This window comes from Colletotrichum chrysophilum (genome assembly GCF_026319265.1).
Source record: "Colletotrichum chrysophilum strain AFK26 chromosome Unknown scaffold_208, whole genome shotgun sequence".
In the NCBI taxonomy this organism is placed as follows: Eukaryota; Fungi; Ascomycota; class Sordariomycetes; order Glomerellales; family Glomerellaceae; genus Colletotrichum; species Colletotrichum chrysophilum.
This window is the reverse complement of record NW_026517495.1, coordinates 46,405-68,835: the sequence shown is the minus strand read 5'-3', so window position 1 is coordinate 68,835 and position 22,431 is coordinate 46,405. Positions and strand designations below refer to the sequence as shown.

Below are 22,431 nucleotides of genomic sequence, written 5' to 3'. Positions count from 1 at the left end.
CATTCTCACATCTGAGATATTTTGCCTCTATGTACGGCAGCACGCCATGCTGGGCGTAGAAATGATACATCCTTTTCTGGTAGGCGCCGAGCATGCTCAGGTCGTTCCCATGTTCCAACATTACATAGGTCCTCGGCCAGTCTATAATGTGCCTTTGGCTTGTCTGTGCTGAGTTGGGATTGTTGCCATGCAGTGTATGCTAAAACCATACCCCCCCTTGGGCAATGCCGTTCTTTTCAAAGGTGCCGACAATAATGTAGTATGTATACAGTATACCATGGCGGGAGAAGCACGAGCTTCTTTCGTACTGCCAGTCCACCCATGACATCGGACGAACCTAATGCCGGGTGAGACTAGGTTCATGTGAGGTCTCCTTCACTTTCGTAGACCTGTCCTGCTATTGCTTCCTCTCCTCCTGACTATGTTTTCCTGAGTGAGACAGGTACAGTACAGCATCACCAGGACATCTTCAGTTCCAATCAATGGTTTTCTCGCCTGCCAATGACTGGCAAGGACCTTCACTTAGTGCAGATGATTAGAGGCGATGTATCTTGTCATCGTGCTGCCAGCCACGGTCTACTTTCGTGCACGATCGGCAGGGTCACTGACACGGGCATTTGAATCTGGGCAGATGATTTCGGCTTTCAAGTTCCATTCCATCGAGCTTGTCTACGTTCAGGTCGATGTACATACTTGCGTCCGCGGCTGACCCACGTTCCCCCCTTTAGCATACGCAGCAAGAGCTGACTATGGCTGGTCGCAAAGAGCATAGCAGTAAAATGCGGAGCAAGCATGGAGTAAGCACACTCTCTGTCACTGTCGCCCTGAAAACGTCCACAAACAGAGGCTTAGGGAAACGACAATTCGTAATCAAACGGATGCAGCTCAATGCCACCTTGTGCTCCTTACATGTGCGGTACACCTGCTTGAAAATTGATGTGCTGCCACAAGGCACATGACAAGATGACAAGGTATTCGAACTCGGGAACCAAAGTTCAATCCTCCTGCAACGGCGCACTATCTAAGCACCTTGTCTGCTTACATACTTTGAACTCGGCTATCCCTCAGTACAATCCGTAAATGTCATATCGACATGACTTCCCGTGAGCATCCACCAAAGAAAAGAGATAGAACCAACGAAAGTTGCGACAAGGCGGCCAAAAACATCATGTGGCGTTGTGAGCAGATACGACGCCGGTACGGAGCCGATGTGTACATCCAAGTCCGCTACAAGAACAGGCATTACGAGTACTCGTCGTCGAACGACAATAGTTTCCCCAAATCTAGAGCTGAGTTGGTGAGTTCGATCACCCCGTAGTCTTTCCATGCTAAAGTTGTAAAGAAAGGGGTCTACCCTATCCTGGTAGCAAAGTCACCAATGGACTTTGAGGAGAAAGAATGCCCGAGCGAAGAGAAGGATACATCTGGGTGATTTAAGTTTGGCGGCAATGCACCTATGCGGTGGAGGATTGGCACTTCAGATCACCTTAGCACTACTTGCAGAACTGTCGCTGATAATGATGTCCACCTCTGATGTCTCTCTCCCTCGCGTCCGTATGTTATCGTCGTCTGTTTGGCAAAATTAGCAGACAAAATGTTCAAAGCGGTGCGAATGAGGTGTTTTCTTTGTTCTTGAGGCTGATCATGCAGTGCTCCTGAGTCGTTCGTCTCATGATCGATCGCAGGCCAAAATTCACTGCCTCAATTGCTTGCCACTTTCCCTCCCCTCCTAGCATCCGATCTGATAGCATTTGACGCTCTGTGTTTGCCTACTTCCTGCCGTTGCCTTCGTTCGGTTGGCGCTGTTGACACTCTTGGACGGAAGGAGTCGCTAAAATGACGTAGACGTGTTGTCTACTCAACGCAGAGACATCGAAGCTTCATGCGCAAGTGGCAAGTCTCCTGATAAATAATTGGAGAAACTCCATAAGCTTTCTGCTCCTGACCTGCCATTATCCACGACTTCGTGAGATGGAGGCGTCAACCCATTCCCTCATGCTTACGGAACCGCTCTCGTGCTCTCGGTCCTGGAGGTGGCATTTTCTTAGGTGTCGCATGCTCTGTTGAGGTCGACACTTTCTGCCATTGCCTGACGCACTCCTCCAACAACGAGACACGCGCCCTCCGTCCTCAACAATGGTGCTTGTTGTCATTATTGGAATGTCGTGACGCATTAAGCCGAAGTGAACCGTGCTCGAAGCCTCCGCAAGCCCTGATCATGGCCTCTTACCTCGCCGGGCTCTTGCCACGGTGATCGACGTGGGACGAGCGAATGACGAGCGCGATTGGGGGTTACCAAGCACGGGCCAAGGTTCTGATGCCAGGAACGTGGCGTGCCTGCCAAGATGGCGTATCCGTAGCCCGTAACGCAAATGGATCCACCCCAATGGCTTGGTGTCAGAACCTAGAACTGTACCGCTGAGCCATGTGTACAAAAAAAGGGACCCCTCATTTGTATGAGACGGTTCTGAGTACTTATGTAGTTCCGTCACTTGGCTACGCCTAAATCCCACGCTTTGTCTGTCCTGTCGTTGAAGAGCTCTGCTAGAAAACAGCTCTTATCAAGACGTCAGCCGCAGGCATTATAGGCGAACCGAGAAGCGTAGAGGAATTGACTAGGCTTCTGCAACAAGCGGACGATCGGGCCAAGGCGGCAGAGCGAGAACGGCAGCAAGAATGACAACGCGCCGACTCAAAACAACAGCGCGCCGAGGCGGCAGAACGCCAGCGACAGCAAGAACGACGGCGCGCCGAAGCAGAACAACAGCGTGCCGACGAGACAGAGCAACAAACCCGACCCACCTCGCTCGACGAATCTGCCATTCCCTCGTTTACAGCAAATTTACCGTCGAAATCGACCGTAGATTGACTTCCAAGGGTTCCATCACAAATCCGCGCCAGAAGTGGTGCCCGGCCAATCTCTAGCCATGGACCAACTTTCTGCAGCAACAACGCATCTTCTTCGGCATCCTTTACGACACTTTCCCCTCCGATCGACGCTGTTTCGAGAGCCGATCGGTCCGGTCCGGTCTGGGAAACAGAATCGCCCGGCGCAAAATCACCGACGAGAAGGCCCTCGAGTACTTCCTGCACAACAGCGTCGAGGACCCCGTTCGAGCCATCATGGACGAACTCAAGAAGGTGGAAGAAGTAAAAAGCGCGTTCGATTCGGGAAACGGCATCGTCTTCGAGAATCACCCGCATGCGATCAGTGACACGGCCGAGGAGGTCGTCAACCGCAACGTCCCATCGACACCCACCCTCTACACCGTACAACAGCAAGGTCGACCTCAAACAGCTACGAGCCGATCAGATCTGCATCTACCGCTCCGAAACTGTCGGCTCGGAAAGTCGCACGATGCTCTACGTTTCCGAATACAAGCCCCCGCATAAACTGACCGCGCCGCATCTTCGCCTCGGTTTGCGCCCGATGAACATATATAAAGAGGTGGTCAACCGGAAAACAATCCCCACGTCAGTCGACCCAGATGCACGATTTCAGTATCATGCGGAGAGACTCACGGCCGCCACCATCACACAGACCTATCACTACATGATCGAAGGCGGACTCGAGCACGGCTTGCTGACGACGGGCGAGGCAATCGTCTTCTTGAAGCTTGACTGGCGCGAGCCTGAGACACTCTTCTATCATCTGGCAGAGCCATCTGCGGAGACGGAAGCTCACCCCGAGCATGCCCACCTCTGTACGGCAGTTGCTCAGTATCTGGCCTTCAGTCTGATTGCTCTGAGTATGCCAGGCGAACGATCGCCACATGGGCAGGACGAGCGGCGCAGAGCTATGGACGAGTTGCCCACGTGGGCGGAAGACTTCGAGACGACGCTGCGGTCCGTTCCGGATGGTGAAATGCAGCCATCGGAGAGCCCGCCGGGATACGAACCAAAGGCGTACAAGGACGTCGACAGATCTCCGTGCTTAGCCGAAAGACGAGGCGAGGACATGCAAGAGACCGGCATACAAAGGAGCAAGTCACAAAGGACCCGAATGAATCATCTGAATCATCGGATGACGAGTCGAGACGGGATGTACCAAGCACGCGTACGCCTACAGGAAGGCAGATTCGCGGAGGGAATCCCCAGAGCCAGGGCGGTCAGGATAGCCAAGGACCCCGACGCAGTGAGCGGCTTCTAGCGCTTCGGCCGCGAGGTGGTGGTGAAGGGCGGGGGGGGGGAAGGGGGGAGGGGCAGGCAAGAATAGACACAGGTCGTACTGCACGCAGAAATGCTTGCTAGGCCTCGTTGGAGGCGACGTCCTGGACTCAGGGTGCCCGAACATTCTCCTTCACTGCAGGAAGCCGAGCGATGACTGCGGCTACAACCACGGCAGTAGCCGCGCTGATGCTTGTCATCCAATCAACCGCAATGGGTTCGTGAAGCTTTTCAGAAAGCAGCTGAAGCAGACCCTAGACGATGGCATAACACCTTTGGGACAAGGCGGTGCGCGAGGAGTCTTGTTCAAAATAAGCCTGCTTGCGTACAGCTGCACCTTTGTCAGCAAGGGCGCAGTACGGGCGTTCATCATAGACCTTGAGGACGAGGTAGCGGTTTACGAGCGTCTACGGCCTATCCAAGGTATACATGTGCCTGTGTTTCTTGGGACGATCGACCTTCAGCCGCTGAACAGGATCTATTACTGCGACCACTGAGTCTACGTGGCGTACATGACATTTCTGTCGTGGGGAGGACATGATCTCTACGCGATAGGGAGTGTAGACGGTGAACACGGACACCTAGGAGAGATGGCGATGCGGTCGTTGCGTGCGATCCATCACCAGGCGTTGTGGACAGAGACATGCGGGAGGAAAACATGCTGTTTCGAAAGAGCGCACCACTGACGCAGCTTGTGCCGAACAAGCGCAGACGGACACCGAAGTTGGAGAAGGGCAGCAAGTTGTCAGTGAAGTCAACAGGTCGAGATGAAGGCGATGGAGTAGTTATTCTCAGGGGACATTGAGACGGTGAAGGAGATTCTTGGAAGCAGGTGACTATGCATAGCAAAATGGACATCAGCCACCTTTCAAGGCCTAGCAAGAAGCCCTGGCACACACTTCACGATCGTCCCACGGTACTGGCACAGCGTCCGCATACCTCAGTGCTTGTGCACTGGTATGCTTTGTGCTTCGTGATCTGCAGGCAGTTGTAGCACTGCTGGGGCGTGGCCGCCGCTCAAATGCCATCATCGAGCCGGACTCCCATCTGACGTGGAAGAATCCCTAGGGGACCAGTCTACGCACATCACTGGCCCTGGCCACGAATACAACAACCATGGGGCCTTACGCCTTGGGCATGTCTTGTTGCTGAGCCAAGATACCTTGGCAACCGCGGTCTCTGCTTCCGCCGCTTCGGCCCTGACATTACCTTCTCATCCAACACCTCGGTTCGCTTCACGTTGCAGGTTTTCACGGGACAGAGCTCGTCTCGCAGCATCTGCGTTCCATAACCGAAACTCATCTCCGCGATATTCTTGACCAGGTTGAGTCCAGTATCGGTTCCTTGGGTCTCCTGCTATGGCGCGACACCGCCAGCTGCCCTGTGGCATGCATCACGCTGGTCTCCTTTTCCACTGCCGCCTGAATCCGATCGGCGTGCTTGCAAGCCAAAGCCGCTTCGCGCGACGTCCACATATGACGCACCCGGGCTATTCCATGTCGCCGCCGCTGTCGCCAGTGATTCGAGGTTTCCTTTGTTTTGGCGCTTTCGTCCTCCACAGGTTCCTTCACCGTTTGCAGCTTGTACTTGACTAGCTTCGGCTCGACTATGTACGCGAAGCTCTGTCTCAACGCTCCTGTTCCATCATTCCGACTTCCTCCACTCATCGACCATAATCTTAATCGCCGTATGTAGCTCTTTGATCTGTTTGCCTATTGTCATCACCAGAACTTTATCGTTATCCTCAATGGGCTTCACGCGTTCCTTGGCCCGGCATGCGGCTTGAGTAGTGGTCGCCAGCCAGCCACCGCCAGCAGTATCGGTCTCGCTCGATCGCATCTTCGGTTATCTCTTGGTAGGTCTGGTGCGGTCGAGCTTTTGTGGATTGTTTTCGCACCCTTACGTAGGAGCTGTGACCCTCACAACTCCTCAAGGTAGTACAAAGATCACATTGCAACTTCATTCTGGTCCAGGCATGGCTTGCAGCTTAGTACAAACCTACCCGGACTCTTTCATGTTGTCGATGGTCCGAATTTGGGAGGCTTTTTGCACAGGAGGCTTGCCAAACAGCGCAATTTGTCTGCCCATCTCTACGAGATTTTCATTGATGTCTGGTGGCCATGATTCGTTCGTGCTTTTGACCGCATATATTTCTCATGCCCCCTAGCTTGTTACCCGTGATTGTTACGGGAAAGGGCAGTGACGCATGCGCGAAATGGGTGATTGCGTCAGACCATAATGTCGAGAAGCAATGAGCCCGCGTGTGGGCGGACACCGAGAACAGAGGAAAAATGTGATTGCTTGACAATATGGCAGGTGGGGCGGCAGAATGCAAACCAGGAACGGCAGAAAATTCTGCAAAATTGGCAGAAAGATTAAGTGGAACGTGAGTGGAGACGGCAGGAAGATGGTACATGTGTGGTCTAGCAGAAAGCAAAGGGGGAGCGGCAGAACTAAGATTAGGAACGGCAGAAAATTCAACACAGCTGGCAGAACATGAAAGCGAAAGGAAGTCGAGGTGGGTACGGCAGAAAGACATAAGTGGTCTAGCGTAGTAGGGGTGGGGCGGCAGAATAACCGAAGGCTTTCCCTTCAAGTAGCGAAAAGACCTGGAATTGTTGTGAGCTTGTAGGAGTCGTTGAAACACGAGAACGTTCATGAAGACAGCAGAAAATCCGTCTCGACGGGTGGAGGACCTGTTCTCCTTCCAACAACGCAGGCCACTGTGTTTCCCTTCATCCTTTTGTCAATAAAGCTGTTTTCCATTGTTGAACCAGGTAGCAGAATGGACTTGAACAGCAGACAGGTCGCTACTTAAGGCGTCGCACCGTGATGTTGATTCATCAAGAGGTTTCAATCGTCAATTCGTCACACTGTTCCATTCCGTAGACGGCAGAATACCTGTCGAATTGGGGTTCAAAAATGCGTATCTTCATCTGTTCTCTCTAGGTATGTCTAGGGCGTTCCTGGACGCCTGGGAGTAGGGGTAGGGGCCTCCATTGCTGCCTCAGGCCCTGGCGAAAATAGATACCGCCGAGCCCGTGCCTGATGCCGCTTTAAGCCTCTTCAATCTGACAATACCAGTGGGTATGGCAGAATATGAGTAGATGTGGCAGAATCGACGGATTTGGAATGGTTTGCTGGAGACGGCAGAAAACCAGGTGGGTCTTGAATAGTTGCGGGACGGCAGAATAATTATGGAGATGGCAGAATCGCTGCATGTGGGGAGTAGGTACTGAGTACGATTTGGTTTCTTCGAAGATGTGAATACCTGTCACGGGACCAGGCACGGGACCTTATGCCAGGGTGTGCTGAGGGTATCGCGAGTCATGGCGAGCCCCTTTCCCAGCCGCGACGCGCCGCTGCAAGCAGTGCGCCCTCTCTCTCCTGTTCTTCGCGCTACGTCTTGTATCTAGCTAAACCTGATCCTGCGAGCATCTCATCTTCCTGTTGAAGAGCCACGGAAGCTTGAACCCTCACAATGCCCGCGACCATGCACTGATTGCTGCGGAATGTACAGTTTGAATGAAGGAACAGGCAGGAAATGGGGCGAGAGTTGCCATGTTGACAACCGCCCGCAGCAGCAACAAGTCATCGAAGGATATTGATATCTATATTGGCCTGTTGCATGAATCAATCCCCTCCGCTGGATGCAATATCTATGCATATCGTCTATTTTCTATGCTAGAGATAACTGGGTAATTTAGAAATCGATCCGTCCTCGTGAGCTTTGTTGGGTACATATGAAATGCGTCATTCTTTGTGCAAACCTCATACAGATCTTTGCTTGACCATCCTCCTCTGCTGGACCTTCTTCGCCCGTCTCTGCGTAGTCTGTTCCGTTGTTCTTAGCGAGATATTGTGTTTAGCCTTGACATGGTTTCTGAACATATCCAACGAATCCATCTTTTGGTATTCTGGCTTATCTCGACATTGAGGGTGGTTGCACCGTATGACTCCTCCAAGCTGGACAGTGCGCTCACGTTCTTTGAGATGCTGGTCGTCGAAGTGGTCATTACGCACTGTCGGCCGGCAGTACTTGAAGGTTCGCTCCTGTATCGTAAGTCTTTCATCGCCGACACAATCGGGACACTGATTCCGGTCCAGAATGGTGGGAATGATATTGGCGCCAGGTTGCTGACCAGTATGAAGTTGAGATTGGCGACCTCTGCGAAGGCGATTTTGTCTGCGCGTCTCCCTTTTGCCGAACAGTCCAACCATCAGGTCGATAGCTTCTATCCAAAGCTCGGTGAAGTCGTCGTACGTACAATTGCTTGGTTGATGGCAAAGAATCTGGGCCAGTCTAGCACGCTCAGGGATTGACAAGTCGATGGCCGGTTCAGTGTACTCCTCGTCTTCATCGCCACGTGCCTGCCTCTCGATGTCCCAAGTAGGACGGTTGTAGAAATAGTAACGGCGATACGCCTCGGCAACCTTTTTTTGACGCTGATCCTGCTTGGTGCGGATCATTTCCGTCAGCTGTCGAATCTTCGGCTCTTGTGGCATGCCTTGCACGCGATGCTGGCCACCCTTCAACGCTTGTCGTTGCTGCTCCAATTCCAAAATTTGAGGATCGTCTGGTAGATGGTCCCAAACTTCCTGAGGCACCATGTCTTTCGTTGCGCGAGGATCCCGTGTTAGGCTCACATGGGCGAACACTTTGTACAACTGCTGTTCAGTCTTTTCTTCGAGGAAAGTATTCTGCAGGTCGAAATTGACGTTCTCGTTGAGATAAGCGCCGTGAAAGGTGGCGAATTTGGGATCGTGGCGCATCATCTGGTCGCGAACAGAATCAGAGGCGTTTCCTAGAGTTGAGATTGTTAACCTCAGTCTTCGAAAATGATTGCTGGCGCCGACTCACCATTGGCCGCGTTCGCTGCTCCTCTCCGGGCAAATCTCGGCGTCCATGCTTTTTCGAAGCCAGCGTCAAGGCTCTGTCGATGCATGTCATCTCTCAACTTGGAATAAGTCATCGCTTCGTCCATTGAAAGCTCGGCGTCGTGGTATTTTCGGAATAGCGGTGTTTTCAACATCGATTGCTTCCACCGCAATGCTATGGATTGGACCGGACCTTGTACTCGCGTTCGCAGCACCGCCGTCGCGTTCGTCAAGCTTGGCGCATCGAAGGCCTGATCTCGAAGTGCTAGAGCGATCACAGTGCTGACGGCACAGAAAATGAGCTTCTTCGCAGGGGTGAAGAAAAACACGGTACTTCGCACGGTTAGCATGCGGATTGCGCAAGAGAAAAGGGGCCCGGAGGGAATGGCGAAAACCGCCAGAAACGAAGGGAGCGCCACGACCCCGTTGTATATACTCACGGTTTAGGTTTATTGTCAGCGCCTTTGTGGTGGATGAATTTAATTGCCATCGCCGGTATAGCCCGTCCAGTCGCAGGATGACGCACAATCATCATGTGTATGTCCTCGTAACACAAGGCTTTGGGGCGTCCTCGACCAACAGTCTCCTGCAGCAAAAGCTTAGTGAGCGGAGAAGAACATTCGTCCTGCGCCATGCTGTTGCTGTCGTTGTGCGCCGCGTCTTTCTCGTCCATAGACTCCCGTCTTTCAGCATGCACGATTTCGGCAGGTCGTGCGCCGGTATAGCAGAGGAGCTGATAGCAGCAAGCCAACTGAATACGCTGACCCTCTGATCGGAAGATTCCGACGTCATAAGCGATGTTGAACATCAAAATGGCGCGCAGACTATCAGCGGCAAGGACGGGCTTGCCGTTGGTGTTCGGTGCTCGTAGCTCAAAACGGGGTATGAGAACTCGGTGGTGAAACTAGCCAAAGCCATATCAGTCTTGTGGGAAAATAGCTAACTGCATAAGGTGGGCAAGGTACCTTGTAAAGCTCCTTCATGTCGTTCCGATCCAGGTAAGAACCGGCAACGCACGTGTACAGTTGTTGAAATTGGCGAATGTATACCTGGGTAGTGCCCCATGACTTGATCGCGCCCGCAGACCATTCGCATACTCGAAAAAAAAAGGTCATCGTCGTCTGTCGGGTCACCGATTTGAGAGCCGCTCGCCAGTCGTCCCACTGTTGCTCTTCGCAGTACCTACCCGTGCCAAAGATTAGCAGTGGCATGCCGTGATGGACTTTCAGTGGTTTACCTTTTCCATTTTCTGCATACGACCGAGATGTTGATCTTGGATTCATCTGCCAGCTTCGGCTGGATGAAGCGGACTGTTTCAAGCTCCTTCCGAAGAGCATCGTGCTCGTCGGCAGACAAAGGCACCGGGCGCTGTTTTTGCCGATCCTGTGCTTCTTGTTGAGTGAATTGCTTGATGAAATCCACGTCAAGCTCGAGGTTTCCAGTTGCAGGAGCAGAAGTCATCGGGAGCCGTGTGTTTTGGGCGAGAAACTGTTCGTCGAGGTACTGAAAAAGCAGGGCCGGCAATTGCGCGGAACAGCAAACGTGTTCGGCAGACGTGTTGCCTCACTTTATACCGGGCATGAGCCGGTTTGAGAAACAAGGGGAGAGCCATTGTCAAAGTGAGTTTAGGCTCCGAGTGCCATACAAGCAAGATAGCTGGGAGGAACAGAATCACGACCCAGGGCGACGAAGTGGCCCGAAATGAGAGGAAGCAAACACCTGCTGTGAAATACTCCACAGGCCACTTTCGCACGAGGGGCACAGTGGGGCTGGGTTGGCAGCAGCGATGTATTTAGTACCTGGCTTGAGCACCTGACCACCGGTTTCCCTCACTGCCAATGCCACCAAAAACGGCGGCACTTTCCACCAAAAACGGCGGCACAAACAGCAACTTTTGTGTTTTAGAAGTAATATTATTAATAATAGTTATATTAACTACTTCTTTTTTTTTCCTTAATATTAATAATACTAATAGGAGGTTTTTCTATTAACTAAATACTTTTTTAAAATATAGAAAAGTATAGTTTTCTTTAGTATAGTTTATTGTTTTATAATGTTTATAATACAAACTGTTTTACTTTTTTTAGGTTTTTTACTTATTTTATTTTTATTTTTATTATTTTTATTTTCTTGGTGCTTATTTTCTTAGTTTTTTTTTTATTCTTAATAATAATATTATTAATCACTTCTTTATTACTTTTTCTCTTATATTTATCTATAAAATTAATGTATCAAGAGTCTAAATTATAAATAGAAAAGTTAGTCTTAAGAGACTAAGTTATAGAAGTTATAAAAGCTTTATAAATTTTATTTAGATTATTAAGTATATAAGCTATAACTACTTAATCAAGTAGTTTAAGCTAATTATAAAATAAATTATTTATAAGTTCTTTTATTTTATTTATATAGTTTTCTATAGATTTAAAATTATTTAAAGAAGTATTAAAAAACTTTTTATAGGTTATAAACCTGTAAGGGGCTGGCCCCTAGGCTTGTTCAGCGTAGAGGTGCCGTCGATTGACTATTCTAAGCTGAAGAAGGAAGAAAGGACTTTACAAGGGTAGGCACCTAAAAGCGGTGAAGCAGGCCGGGTTAGGCGGCGTACTGCGGCAGAATAGTGGGTCCAACGGAGCCGGATCTCGGTAACTGCTCCGGCGAAGCCGGAGATATCAATCCGGGCTCTAGCCAGTGACACTTATATTATAATAAAAAATAATAATCTTAAGTATTTATAAGTGTTTAATTATATAAATAATAATAAAGGAATAAATATATTATAATAATTCCTATTATTATAGTTAGTAAGTTATATCTTTTAGTAAGGAAAAGTAAGGAGAAAAATAACTTAAAATATAACCTACTAAACTACTAGTTATATAAAGTACTTATATAACTATATATGTTATATAATCAATATTATAGTTATAAGTTATAATAAATAGAGTATTTTTATATATTATTTTATACTTTAAACTTTATTAGTTTGTTTTATATACAATATTAAAGTAAGTTAAGCGTTATTATTACTCTTATATTATTATTATTATTATTATTATAAAAGAATATTATATATTAATATATCTTAATATATCTTAATATATCTTAATATATCTTAATATATCTTATACTATTAGTAAACCCAGCTGATATTAAGCTTTTTGAGGCTTACTTTTATATTATAAAGTATTTCTTTTAGTATTTTAAGAGAACTATTTATTGTAATATTATCTTTAGTAATCCTAACTTAAAAATTAACTATAGTTCATATATTATAATAGATTTATCCTTTATAAATAATAAGCTTTCTTATATTTTAATTAGTAGTTATATTATTTATTTTACTAATAGTTTAATTACTTAAAAGTTAAAGAAATAAACCTTTATTAGTTTTAGTTTAACTAAAGCTAAATATACCAACTTAATACTTATAGTAGTTACTATAAAGTAGCTATATTACATAGTTAAATCACTCTTTAATCAGAAGATCTTTATACTTATTATTCTCTTTACTAATAATATTAATATATATATTAATATTAAAAACCTTTTTAATAAAGCTGAAACTTATTATATTAACCTCTATTATAAATGAATTATTTAAAAAGCTATTTATAATAAAACTATTATAATTTATTAGATTAAAAGTAGTAAAATACTTACTAATAGCTTTATAAAAAGCTTAAGTTTTTATAAATTTATTAAATTTATTAAAGTATTAAAATTAGTAAAACGTTTTAATTAAATATAATAGAATAAAATAGAGGATATTAACTAATTTAGAGAAGGATTAATTTAAACCTTTTAAACTAATTAGAAGCTAAAGATTGTTCAACATTTTATTAAGTTATCAAATAGTTAAAAACTCTTTATTTTCCAGTTTTTTAGTTTAAAGAGTAATTTTAGCTAAAGTAGTTAGTTTATATATTAGCTAGTACTATAAAGCTTAAAGGGGAGTATTAATAAGCCCTACTACTTAGTTACTACTCCTATAACTTATGAGTAAGTACTAGAGGCTGCTATATAGCCCTCTCTAGTACCCTAGCGTCTAGCTAGTTCTTCCCTATATCATATCATAGTTATCACTACGTTCTCAGGGACCGCGGTCGGATTCCCGTCGAAGGCATCAAGGCCTATATGCAGAGCCCCGACCTGAGACACCCCAACAGAGAACAATCGGACGTGTAATTCTACCACCTCGCAGTCGAGGAAATCTCTGCCGAGGCCAAAAAACACGCATTAATCACAGGAAGCCAGCCTATTGCCACCTTAAACTCGGACGTTATGCTCCTGTTTCATTCCCACCAGATGAGCAATTCCGGGGAAATGGGCGACACATGGCACACGAGTGCTGGCGACGAGCTCTTTATCGAGAACAGCGGAGGTCAACGCCTTGGTTGCTGGATTGAGGCGAGAAAATGAGAGACTGGGAGAAGATGGGACATCAATGGAGTAGAGGTGGAAGGTGCAGGGTGGCCATTTCTCCATGCTGAACCCGCACCCTTGGAGTTCCCAGACCTAGAACAATCTTTTCAAACCTGGATAGTCCTAGTTACAAATAATTTTAATAACCCTCGAAAATGTAATTTTGACTCTTCTGTCACCTCCACAAAGCAATCACTCATCATTAACTCCCGCACTCGCGAAATATACCACATATTCTCTTCAACGATGAATCCAGTCACCCTGAAGCCAGTTACCCAGTCTAGGGTCGCGGACATCTCAGATCGGCTCCCAGTTTTGCTGCTCGAGCGTAACCAGTGGCCCGCGAGCTACGTCAAGTCGCTCGTGAAAAAGTCCCCCGCCTGCATCACATCCAGCAAAGGCACGCAGTTGCCCCTGGAGCTGTGGCTCGATATCATCGAGATTGTTGAATATGCACCTGATTACTGTGCTCTTCTCCAGCCAGTCTCAGTTCGCGAGACCAACGGCCCATGTCTCCTCGTTTGCGTCGAGATAACCGATTGGGATACTTGTGGAGAACTCAAGTACACACGGGCCTACGAACATCATATCTACAATCCTTACCAGAAAGACGGTTACGTGAAGATGAAGGAAGGTGATGAAGAGCCCCGACCATGGAGAATACCTGAAGTCACCCCAGACAACGAAATTTTAATCGACCTTGGCTCCGTTCCTGAAGAAGAGGACCATCTTGTTGGAATCTGGTGCGACGTCGAGGTCAGACACATCATTGCATTCATGAAAGGGGGAAACTGCTCGACTTGCGGTGAACTACGCTGGTTGTACACAGCAAGCAGACAAGGCTGGGAGATCCAGGATACCCACAGGTTCGGGGCTTGTTGGCCTGACGATGGTGGAAGCTACTTTCTCTGCCCGCTTTGTTGTGGCGAGGACGCCATGGATGTTTGTGTTGATATCATGCGGATGATAGACCGGGAGCGCTATGAGAGCGACGACGAAGAGGTTAAGAAGCTAGATAAGTGGTGCGATGAACGTCTTGAGGAGCTCAAATACCGTAGGCATAGGTTCAATTACTGGCTGCCTTGAAGGCGGTATGGTAACTGTATCTGCCGTGGTGTTTTTTATCTCCCTAATGTCATCGCCCTCGTCGTTGTCGTTCTCGATCGATATCTCTACTAGCCAGCTAATCTTACTGAGATTTAATGAATTTCATAAAATAAATGGCGATGCGCACAATGGTGTTGTGATCAAAGATACGTACCAGGCAGCTGACTTAGAGTTCTGGCGACAGCTACAGGGCAAACCCGCGGGGTACCTTACTACCTCCTGTCAGTGGTGGCAGGCCGTTGCGGTTACGTGCAGCAGCTCCAGTCACCATCCAGGTCAGCCAATGGGAGAAGCTACAGCGCCCCCACCAGCGCTGGTCTAGCCCCCGCGTCCGAACGTTCAGCGGATGTTTCTCTCCGCGACAGGCACTAACGACGGGACGCCAATGGCACAGGGATCCATTGCGAAGCCGTGTCGTCATGGAACATCGACTGACCTCATCCGACCTCAGCTCTCACCTTACGGATACGTAGCCCGCGCACGCCTTCGATGGCCCAGGGCGAACGCCGATGGCGAGGGGAAGCTACAAGAAGTGCCATGAGCTCCTGCTTTCGCCAATGCGTCCAACATGCGACCTGCCGCACGCTCGCCTGCCTCAATTGGCGCCCTTAGACAGCGATGAGATCATCTCTTCCGTGCCGCCTCCGCCTCGCGGCCAGATATAATTGCAACATCAACAACCTCACCCCATCCTCTTCGTTGTCCTTTTCCACATCCATCACCACTTGTGATACCTTGAAATATTCGAGAAAAGCACCGCGCAACGCAGCACTTCGCCCAAACCCACTCCAGCACAACCAAACCAGAATGTCGTCTCAAAAGACCGCCGGCCCAGAGGGCAACGACCTCTTCACTCGCAGCCACCTCTTCGACCTCACCGGCAAAGTCGCCCTCGTCACCGGCGGCGGCACCGGCATCGGTCTGATGGCAACACAGGCCCTCGCTGCCAACGGCGCAAAAGTTTACATCACCTCCCGCAACCGCGAGAAGCTCACCAACACCGTCGAGACCTACGGCAAGAACATCGCCGGCCAGATCGTTCCCATCCAGGCCGACGTCACCAAGAAGGACGACATTGAGATGCTTGTCCAGGAAATCACGTCCCGCGAAAAGGTTCTCGATATACTCGTCAACAACGCCGGTGTTTCCAGCTCCCCAGTCGAGGTCGAGAGCGATGACGCCCATGACATGAAGAAGTCCCTTTTTGAGAGCGACAAGGCCGACTTTGAGGACTGGACTGAGGTCTACAAGACGAACGTCGCGGCCGTATACTACGTGGCCGCCTCGTTCCTGCCCCTGCTGCAGAAGGCCACTGAGGTACAGCAGGGCTGGTCCTCCACCATCATCAACATCAGCAGCATCAGCGGCATGATCAAGAAGTCGCAGCACCACTTCTCTTACAACGCCTCAAAGGCCGCCACCATCCACGTCAACCGCATGCTCGCCGAGGAGGTGGCCTCCAACGGCCTCAAGATCCGCATCAACAGCATCGCGCCGGGCGTCTTTCCCTCGGAGATGACCACCAAGAAGCCATCCGACGATCAGCAGAAGAGCGAGATCCCCAAGGAGAAGTACGCGGAGAAGGTGCCGGCGCAACGCCCGGGCAAGGATGAGGATATGGCGGCTACGGTGCTGTACTTTGCGTGCAATCAGTACCTGAACGGACAAACGCTTGCTGTGGATGGAGGATATACCCTGGCAGCTGGCTTGTAATGAGAACAATCTGTTTGGAGTGCGGCGTGGTTTGGGATCGGCCCAGCTTGATGAGCTTGGCATGTAGAAGGCGGAATCAAAAGCGGCCTTTACGATCGAAAGAAACATGATTTTCACAACTTGCATCTGTTTTTCCAGAGAAATCCGCCCGAACTCCGCGCGGACTTGAGTCATCTAACAGATGGGACTTTGGTTGTCTAGCAGATGGCTAGATAGCAAGCTGACAGGGGATAGCTGCAGGAAGTCATGCAAGGTAAGCACGCTTGTTGGATCCAACCTGGCACTTTTGTCTAGATTGGTGGGGTTGGCCGGCGCGTCGCTCTCTCAACCAGCAATCTGATCTGAATGATGGGAATCGATGTTGTCCGCATCTGGTGGAGATTGCCATCAAAGAAAAGGTGCTGCCGCGATGCACACACGGGAATGGGTCTTTATCTTCCGCCGTCCCCTCCCTCTTTCCCATAGTTTTCTGAACAAATGAGTCGTGTCTCACTGTCTACACTTTCCAATCCATACCGTCAACATAAACGAGCCCCCGGCAACATGGTGCTCGCTTCTTTGCGCAACTTGCGATCACAGTGGTTTCCGCCAGCGCCCACGTTCACCGAGGACAATGTTCCGCCGCAAGATGGCCGCGTCTTCATCGTCACCGGGGGCAACGCGGGTGTCGGCTTCGAACTTGTGAAGATGCTCTACACCACGGGCGCTACCATCTACATGGCGTCAAGATCCAAGGTTGGTTTCGACACCCACATCAGAGGGCTCATCGTCATCTGCTCGTCGCATGATGAACTCCCGCTCCATCGTTCTTGACACTAACCGCCAACAACAGGAACGAGCCGAAAAGGCCATCGAGACAATCACCACCGCCTCACCAGCCCCCAAAAGCCCCGGACGCATCAAGATGCTCCTCTTCGACCTTAACGACCTCGAAAGCGTAAAGTCCGCCGCGGCATCCTTCGCGCAGCAGGAAACGAAACTCGACGTCCTCTGGAACAACGCCGGCACCGGCGGCTACGGCGTGGAACCCGGCGCGACAACAGTACAAGGCTTCCAGGCCATGGTCGGAATGCACTGCATCGCCGCCCAGCTCTTCACGCACCTCCTCATCCCCCACCTCCGCGCAGCCGCCACAACGGCCCCCAAGGGCTCGGTGCGCGTCGTCTGGACATCCAGCTTCCTCGGCGAAGGCGGCACGCCCACCAACGGCATCGACTTCGACACCCTGGAAAGCGGCACCCCAGACCTCGTGCAGAACTACGCCGTCTCGAAGCTTGGGAACTGGATGCTCGGCCGCGAGATGGCGGTGAGGTACAGGGCCGACGGCATCGTCAGCGTGGCGCAGAATCCGGGGAACATCGGGGCGGGGTCGTACGCGGGGACGCCGGGGTGGGTCATGATGCTGATCGGGCCGCTGATGTATGAGACCAAGCTGGGCGGGTGCACGGAGCTGTATGCCGGGTTGTCGCCGGAGGTGTCGTTGGAGAAGTCGGGGTGTTATGTTATTCCCTTTGGCCGGATTCGGGCGGATGAGGATTGTCCGAGGAAGGATCTTCTCAACGCTATGAAATCTGAGGCTGAGGGCGGGTTGGGGTATGCTGCGAGGTTTTGGGACTGGTGTGAGGAGCAGTGGAGGCCGTTTGTTTAGGCTGGTCGCTGCTTTGCGAGCCTGGCTGTTGGGAATGGTCAGCATTGCGGTCATCGACGGCATTGATGTGGATGAACGTGAAAGAGCGGATACCCAGCCTGGCCACTCTTCACGTCTTTCCTTTTCTTCATTGGAGCATTCTGAATTTTGACAGCTAAGGCCGTCTCCATCTCTGGCTTCAAATCACCTCTCTGATTAGGAGCGCATATGCAACAACCACCCCGAATACCCTGAGTTATGAACGGCACAGGACGGGCAAAGGCTGGGCGAACTCGTTATCAATTTTCATTGACATTTTAATTTGGAAAGGGCCGCGTGGTTTTGCTTCATCGCACTCGTCCTTCTTTGCTTCTAACTTTGCCTGTGGCCATACCTTTTTGACTGTTATTTGACAGGAACCGGACGAATCATCGCTCCTGCATATTCCTTACGTTGCTCAACTGCAAAATGCCACAAATCAGTCTCCAGTATCCCGAAGCAGCTTATCTTGTTGGTCATCGTCTCCTAAGACTCGACGCATTCGACTCCATGGAAGCTCACGGTAGTTTTCGAAGCCAAGAAAAGGAAATGTGAGCACGCTGCCCTAAGGCTGTGCGACAAGCGAATTAGGTTTCATCAACAGCCCGATCCATACTCAGGGCCTCCAAAACGCAGTAACATCAAGACGGACTTCATCAACTCAACCACGAATTAGACTTCTGCTCAACAGGGGCTCCCCTCCCAAATGCCAGCACCCCCGTTTGGGGGCATGGACAACAACTCTACTCGGGCCGGTTGACAGGACGCCAAGTCCAATGTTGCCGTTAAATTCAATACCGCAGTACCCAAGAAACGACGGCATCCCGCATGCCGCACAAGCTTTACCTAGTTGAACATAGCCTTCAGTGCATTAATCGGCTTACAACAACCATAGGAGAGCTATACCGCCTGATCCGTCGCGTTCAGCTGCCAAGCTGGCCAAGAAAACAACAGAGTCAAGACGCATTCAAACAAAATAGCAAAAGGAGCAATCTCGTGGGCGGTCCATTGCGTTGAGGCAGGACAGGAAGCAGTGCCCGCTCCCATTGAAAGTGAGGCGGATCTGCCTCATACTAATTGGGCGAGTTAATGATCGTGATCAACCAGGCTCTTCCACAATAAGAAAGGCCCCCAACCTGTACCGTGGTGGCACCGTCTGAACAAAGCCCTTGTTTCCGATCATTCAAGTCTAAAAAAGTCGCCGGGTCGATTAAGAGAAAAGGAAAAAAAACACTTCAGATGAAGCTCCCTGCTTGAGTCACGTTTCTTGGCATGACAACTCAATTACAGCGAACAAAAAAAGAACAGTGGCTCTCCAAGTGTGGCTGACGCGGTCCCGCTCGCAGGGATAATTCGCGAGATCCGAGAGCCTCATTGGCCGATCAAGTCGAGATCCCTTCGCACGGCCCGAGAGGCCTTGCTGGGTTTGGGATGAACTGCAAAAGTGTAATAGATTGCCGGCGCACCCCCAGCCCTGCGGTCGATCTTCAATGCGGTGGTTACTGTACGGTCCCGTACCTCCTTAATCTTCCCACGCGTGACGCTTGTTCTCGTTTTCGCGCCCAGACGGCGTTCCCCGGGGGGAAAGGGCGGACAAAAAAGTTTTGACATTAATGATCGACGCTTTCATATCAGCGCTGCCGTCCATGCCGCCGCGATTTGATCGGTCTTGGCGCCAAGTCAGCGCCTTCTATCGGCGAAGGCGTGGTCTCGGCGCTCCCGTGCAGAATATCGACACATCGTGATGGTTGGGATTTTGTAGTATAAAGGGCTGCTTGCCATCGCGCCATCGATACCGCGTAGTTCACCACTCCAAACCAACACATTCTTTACTCAACAACCAACTACACTCATTACAACCAACTACTCCACACATTCTTTTGACTTTGAACGACAACACTGCAACAATGCATGCCTCTCAGTTGTTCTCCGCCATCACCCTGGCCTCCCTTGCCGCCTTTGGCAGCGCGAGCCCCATCGCCATGGCCGAGGGTGAAGCCTCCGGCCTCGTCGCCCGCCAGGATAGCTGCAACGCCGCCCCGGTCAGCGGCGAATACGACTTCTCGTACTACACCTTCCACATCGACGCCAACGTCCAGCAGCGCGCCAAGGCCGCGGGTCTCACCAAGATCGGTGTCCTGCAAAAGTGCGACTCCAACGGCGGCATCTTCGGCAGTAAGTTTTGGCCCCAAGCTTTGAACAGTGATATGGCAGAGGACTAACAGAGAACCAGGCCAACCGAAGAACACCGAAAACTGGGCCTACGCCCCCCTGGACAAGTTCGGCCCCGACCAGAAGTACAAGATCAAGGTCAACCGCTGCAAGAAGGACTACGACCGCCACGTGTGGAAGTACCAGGTCTGGCTCTGCAACGAGAACAACTGGTGCGGCACGACCAACTGCGGTCTGGACCGTGACATCTGCCCGACGCAGAAGACCAAGTCGGTGGATTTGGTTGACAACGAGGCCTGGCTGTGCTCTGCTTAGAGGAGCGGCGAGAGGCGCGACGTGTACGATATTTTGGGGAAGGCTTCTGGTTTCTCTATACCTACCTAGATGTACATGAGCAATCAGCTTAGAATGATTTATGACCAATCCATTTTCTTTTTCTCTGATCTTGATGGAAACATTGCTTTGTTCAATTTTGGCCTTTACCTGCACTTGGGTTGTTTATATCGAAGTTGAGTACCGCTGTGACGATGAGTACTTCTAACTGAGCAAGTATCCGCCCGAATAGCGAAAATCAGGGATGGATGTTAACACTGAACACACAAACACACAAACGGGATGTCGTCTTGATTATCTGAGCCGGATTATTCTTATCGACCTTGATATCATCGTCCTATTCGTGCGCCCTCCATTATCCCTATAGCCCGTATGGTCCCTGGGCCCTGCTCACTTGGATGACAGACTGAAGTTTACCTTACCCACCTACCTACCTTACCCAAGGTAGTACCTTTCGGACTTGACTTCGCCCATACCTCTTCGGCACGGTGCACTCTTTCTCCGGAGAATGAAGAACGTAAACATCAGGATGCAGTATGCTTTTCCCGTTTCCGACTCCTTCACCTACTTATTAATATTCAAGCGCCTACCCTCTATTACATGACGCAGGCTCGAAGTTTGTCGCACGCAAGCACCTTCAAGACACCACCAAATTCCTCCACACCCTTCTTAGATCGATCAACAACCCCGGGCCCTAGCAAAGACGTCGCTCTCCAGAAAAGTCAACAGCACCGCAAAGCCGTTTCTCTCTACCGCGATACGACCGCGTCAACATAACGCCCACTTGTCGATCGTCGGAATCCAAGCCACCATGGGCCCCCTTCACGGCGTTGAGAGAGGAGTCGGCTCATACGTTGCGGGCGCCGAGCTTACACTCTTCCCTATGAATCAGATCACACGTCCCTACGGTATCAACCACTTTCCGTGGCCTTTCTTTACTAAATCAGGCCGGCGAAAAGAGCCCCTTCCCCGAAACCTCGACACCCGTCCTAGCGGTTTGTTTGACCCAGAAGCCGAACCTGACAAACAGCTTCGCCATTCGGTACTCAAAAACCTCTCTGGCGGCTTTGATAAGGACACCCAAGTTCTTCTTTGCGAGGTTCTGGAAGCTCCTTCCGTAGAATCGTCGCGCTACATCCCTCTGAAACTCGGCGATCGAATTTTGATCAAGTTGTTTGATCACTAATGTACCCTCAACAAACAACCCCCTATCCGCCGGAAGTCGTCGCTGACCAAGATCTCAGCCGTGAGGCATTGGTCTTGTTATACATGCACCGCATCGGAAGAGACGAGACGAGCAAGGAAGAGCCCTTATACCGACAACTCACCGGCGGCAAGCTGCTCGCCCCTGAATATCACAGCGCCTGGACAATCGAGCTGGATGGCGCAAGCAGATATATCGGCGCTGTTGCCATGGAATTTATTAACGGCGTTTCTATAGAAGAAGCTCTGCGAACGCGAGGATGAATCCGGCCGCCTCTAACCCAATCCCGACCACCAGCCTCTTTACCATATCGACGAGTCTTCAGAGCACGGCATCCTTGATATGAGTGATGAATCCCGTTTGAAGATTTTGGCTTATATTCTTGAGTGTTTCGTGAGGGGCTTCCAATGCGGAATTAAGTATGAGGATTCCCACCTTAAAGACTTTATTGTCACCAACTTTCGGAAAGGAAAGAAAATGTGGCGGCCCCACGTTGTTAAAGTCAACCATAGCCATTGCCGAGTGTGGCAGACCACATACAAAGGGAAAGGTCCCCTGAGACAGCGCAAGAGCGACAACCAGTGACTCTCTCGTCCTGTCCACCCTGCCGACCACTTCACTCTCCGAGATATCTGCGATTTTGCGGGTTGGTTCCCTTATGAATGGTGGCACGACGAAGCTAAATTTGAGGCGTGGCTCCTGGAAGCGTTTGGGCCAAAGATTGAGTACGACGGCCACCGATTCCAGCGTTTTTCTTTGTACGCCGACT

At 50.1% G+C, this 22,431-nt stretch overlaps 5 protein-coding genes across 5 annotated transcripts; 4 read left to right on the top strand and 1 right to left on the bottom strand.

The window, feature by feature from the left end:
• Positions 1-3,123: 3,123 nt before the first annotated feature.
• COL26b_013164 (uncharacterized protein) lies at positions 3,124-4,150 on the top strand (the record flags this gene model as incomplete). Its single annotated transcript, XM_053185787.1, is given in 2 exon segments — positions 3,124-3,270; positions 3,284-4,150. 2 exon segments carry the CDS (start codon positions 3,124-3,126, stop codon positions 4,148-4,150), a joined length of 1,014 nt encoding a protein of 337 aa, XP_053030284.1.
• Positions 4,151-7,938: 3,788 nt separating this feature from the next.
• Positions 7,939-9,152, bottom strand: COL26b_013163 (uncharacterized protein; the record flags this gene model as incomplete). The annotated part of the gene is made up of 2 exons (XM_053185786.1): positions 7,939-8,972; positions 9,029-9,152. The coding sequence occupies 2 exons, from the start codon at positions 9,150-9,152 to the stop codon at positions 7,939-7,941; spliced, it is 1,158 nt and encodes a 385-aa protein (XP_053030283.1).
• Positions 9,153-15,381: 6,229 nt separating this feature from the next.
• COL26b_013162 (uncharacterized protein) lies at positions 15,382-16,287 on the top strand (the record flags this gene model as incomplete). The annotated part of the gene is made up of 1 exon (XM_053185785.1): positions 15,382-16,287. The coding sequence occupies one exon, from the start codon at positions 15,382-15,384 to the stop codon at positions 16,285-16,287; it is 906 nt and encodes a 301-aa protein (XP_053030282.1).
• Positions 16,288-16,830: 543 nt separating this feature from the next.
• Positions 16,831-17,935, top strand: COL26b_013161 (uncharacterized protein; the record flags this gene model as incomplete). The annotated part of the gene is made up of 2 exons (XM_053185784.1): positions 16,831-17,022; positions 17,120-17,935. The coding sequence occupies 2 exons, from the start codon at positions 16,831-16,833 to the stop codon at positions 17,933-17,935; spliced, it is 1,008 nt and encodes a 335-aa protein (XP_053030281.1).
• A 1,925-nt stretch (positions 17,936-19,860) lies between these two features.
• On the top strand, positions 19,861-20,440 carry COL26b_013160 (uncharacterized protein; the record flags this gene model as incomplete). The annotated part of the gene is made up of 2 exons (XM_053185783.1): positions 19,861-20,128; positions 20,187-20,440. 2 exons carry the CDS (start codon positions 19,861-19,863, stop codon positions 20,438-20,440), a joined length of 522 nt encoding a protein of 173 aa, XP_053030280.1.
• Positions 20,441-22,431: the final 1,991 nt, after the last annotated feature.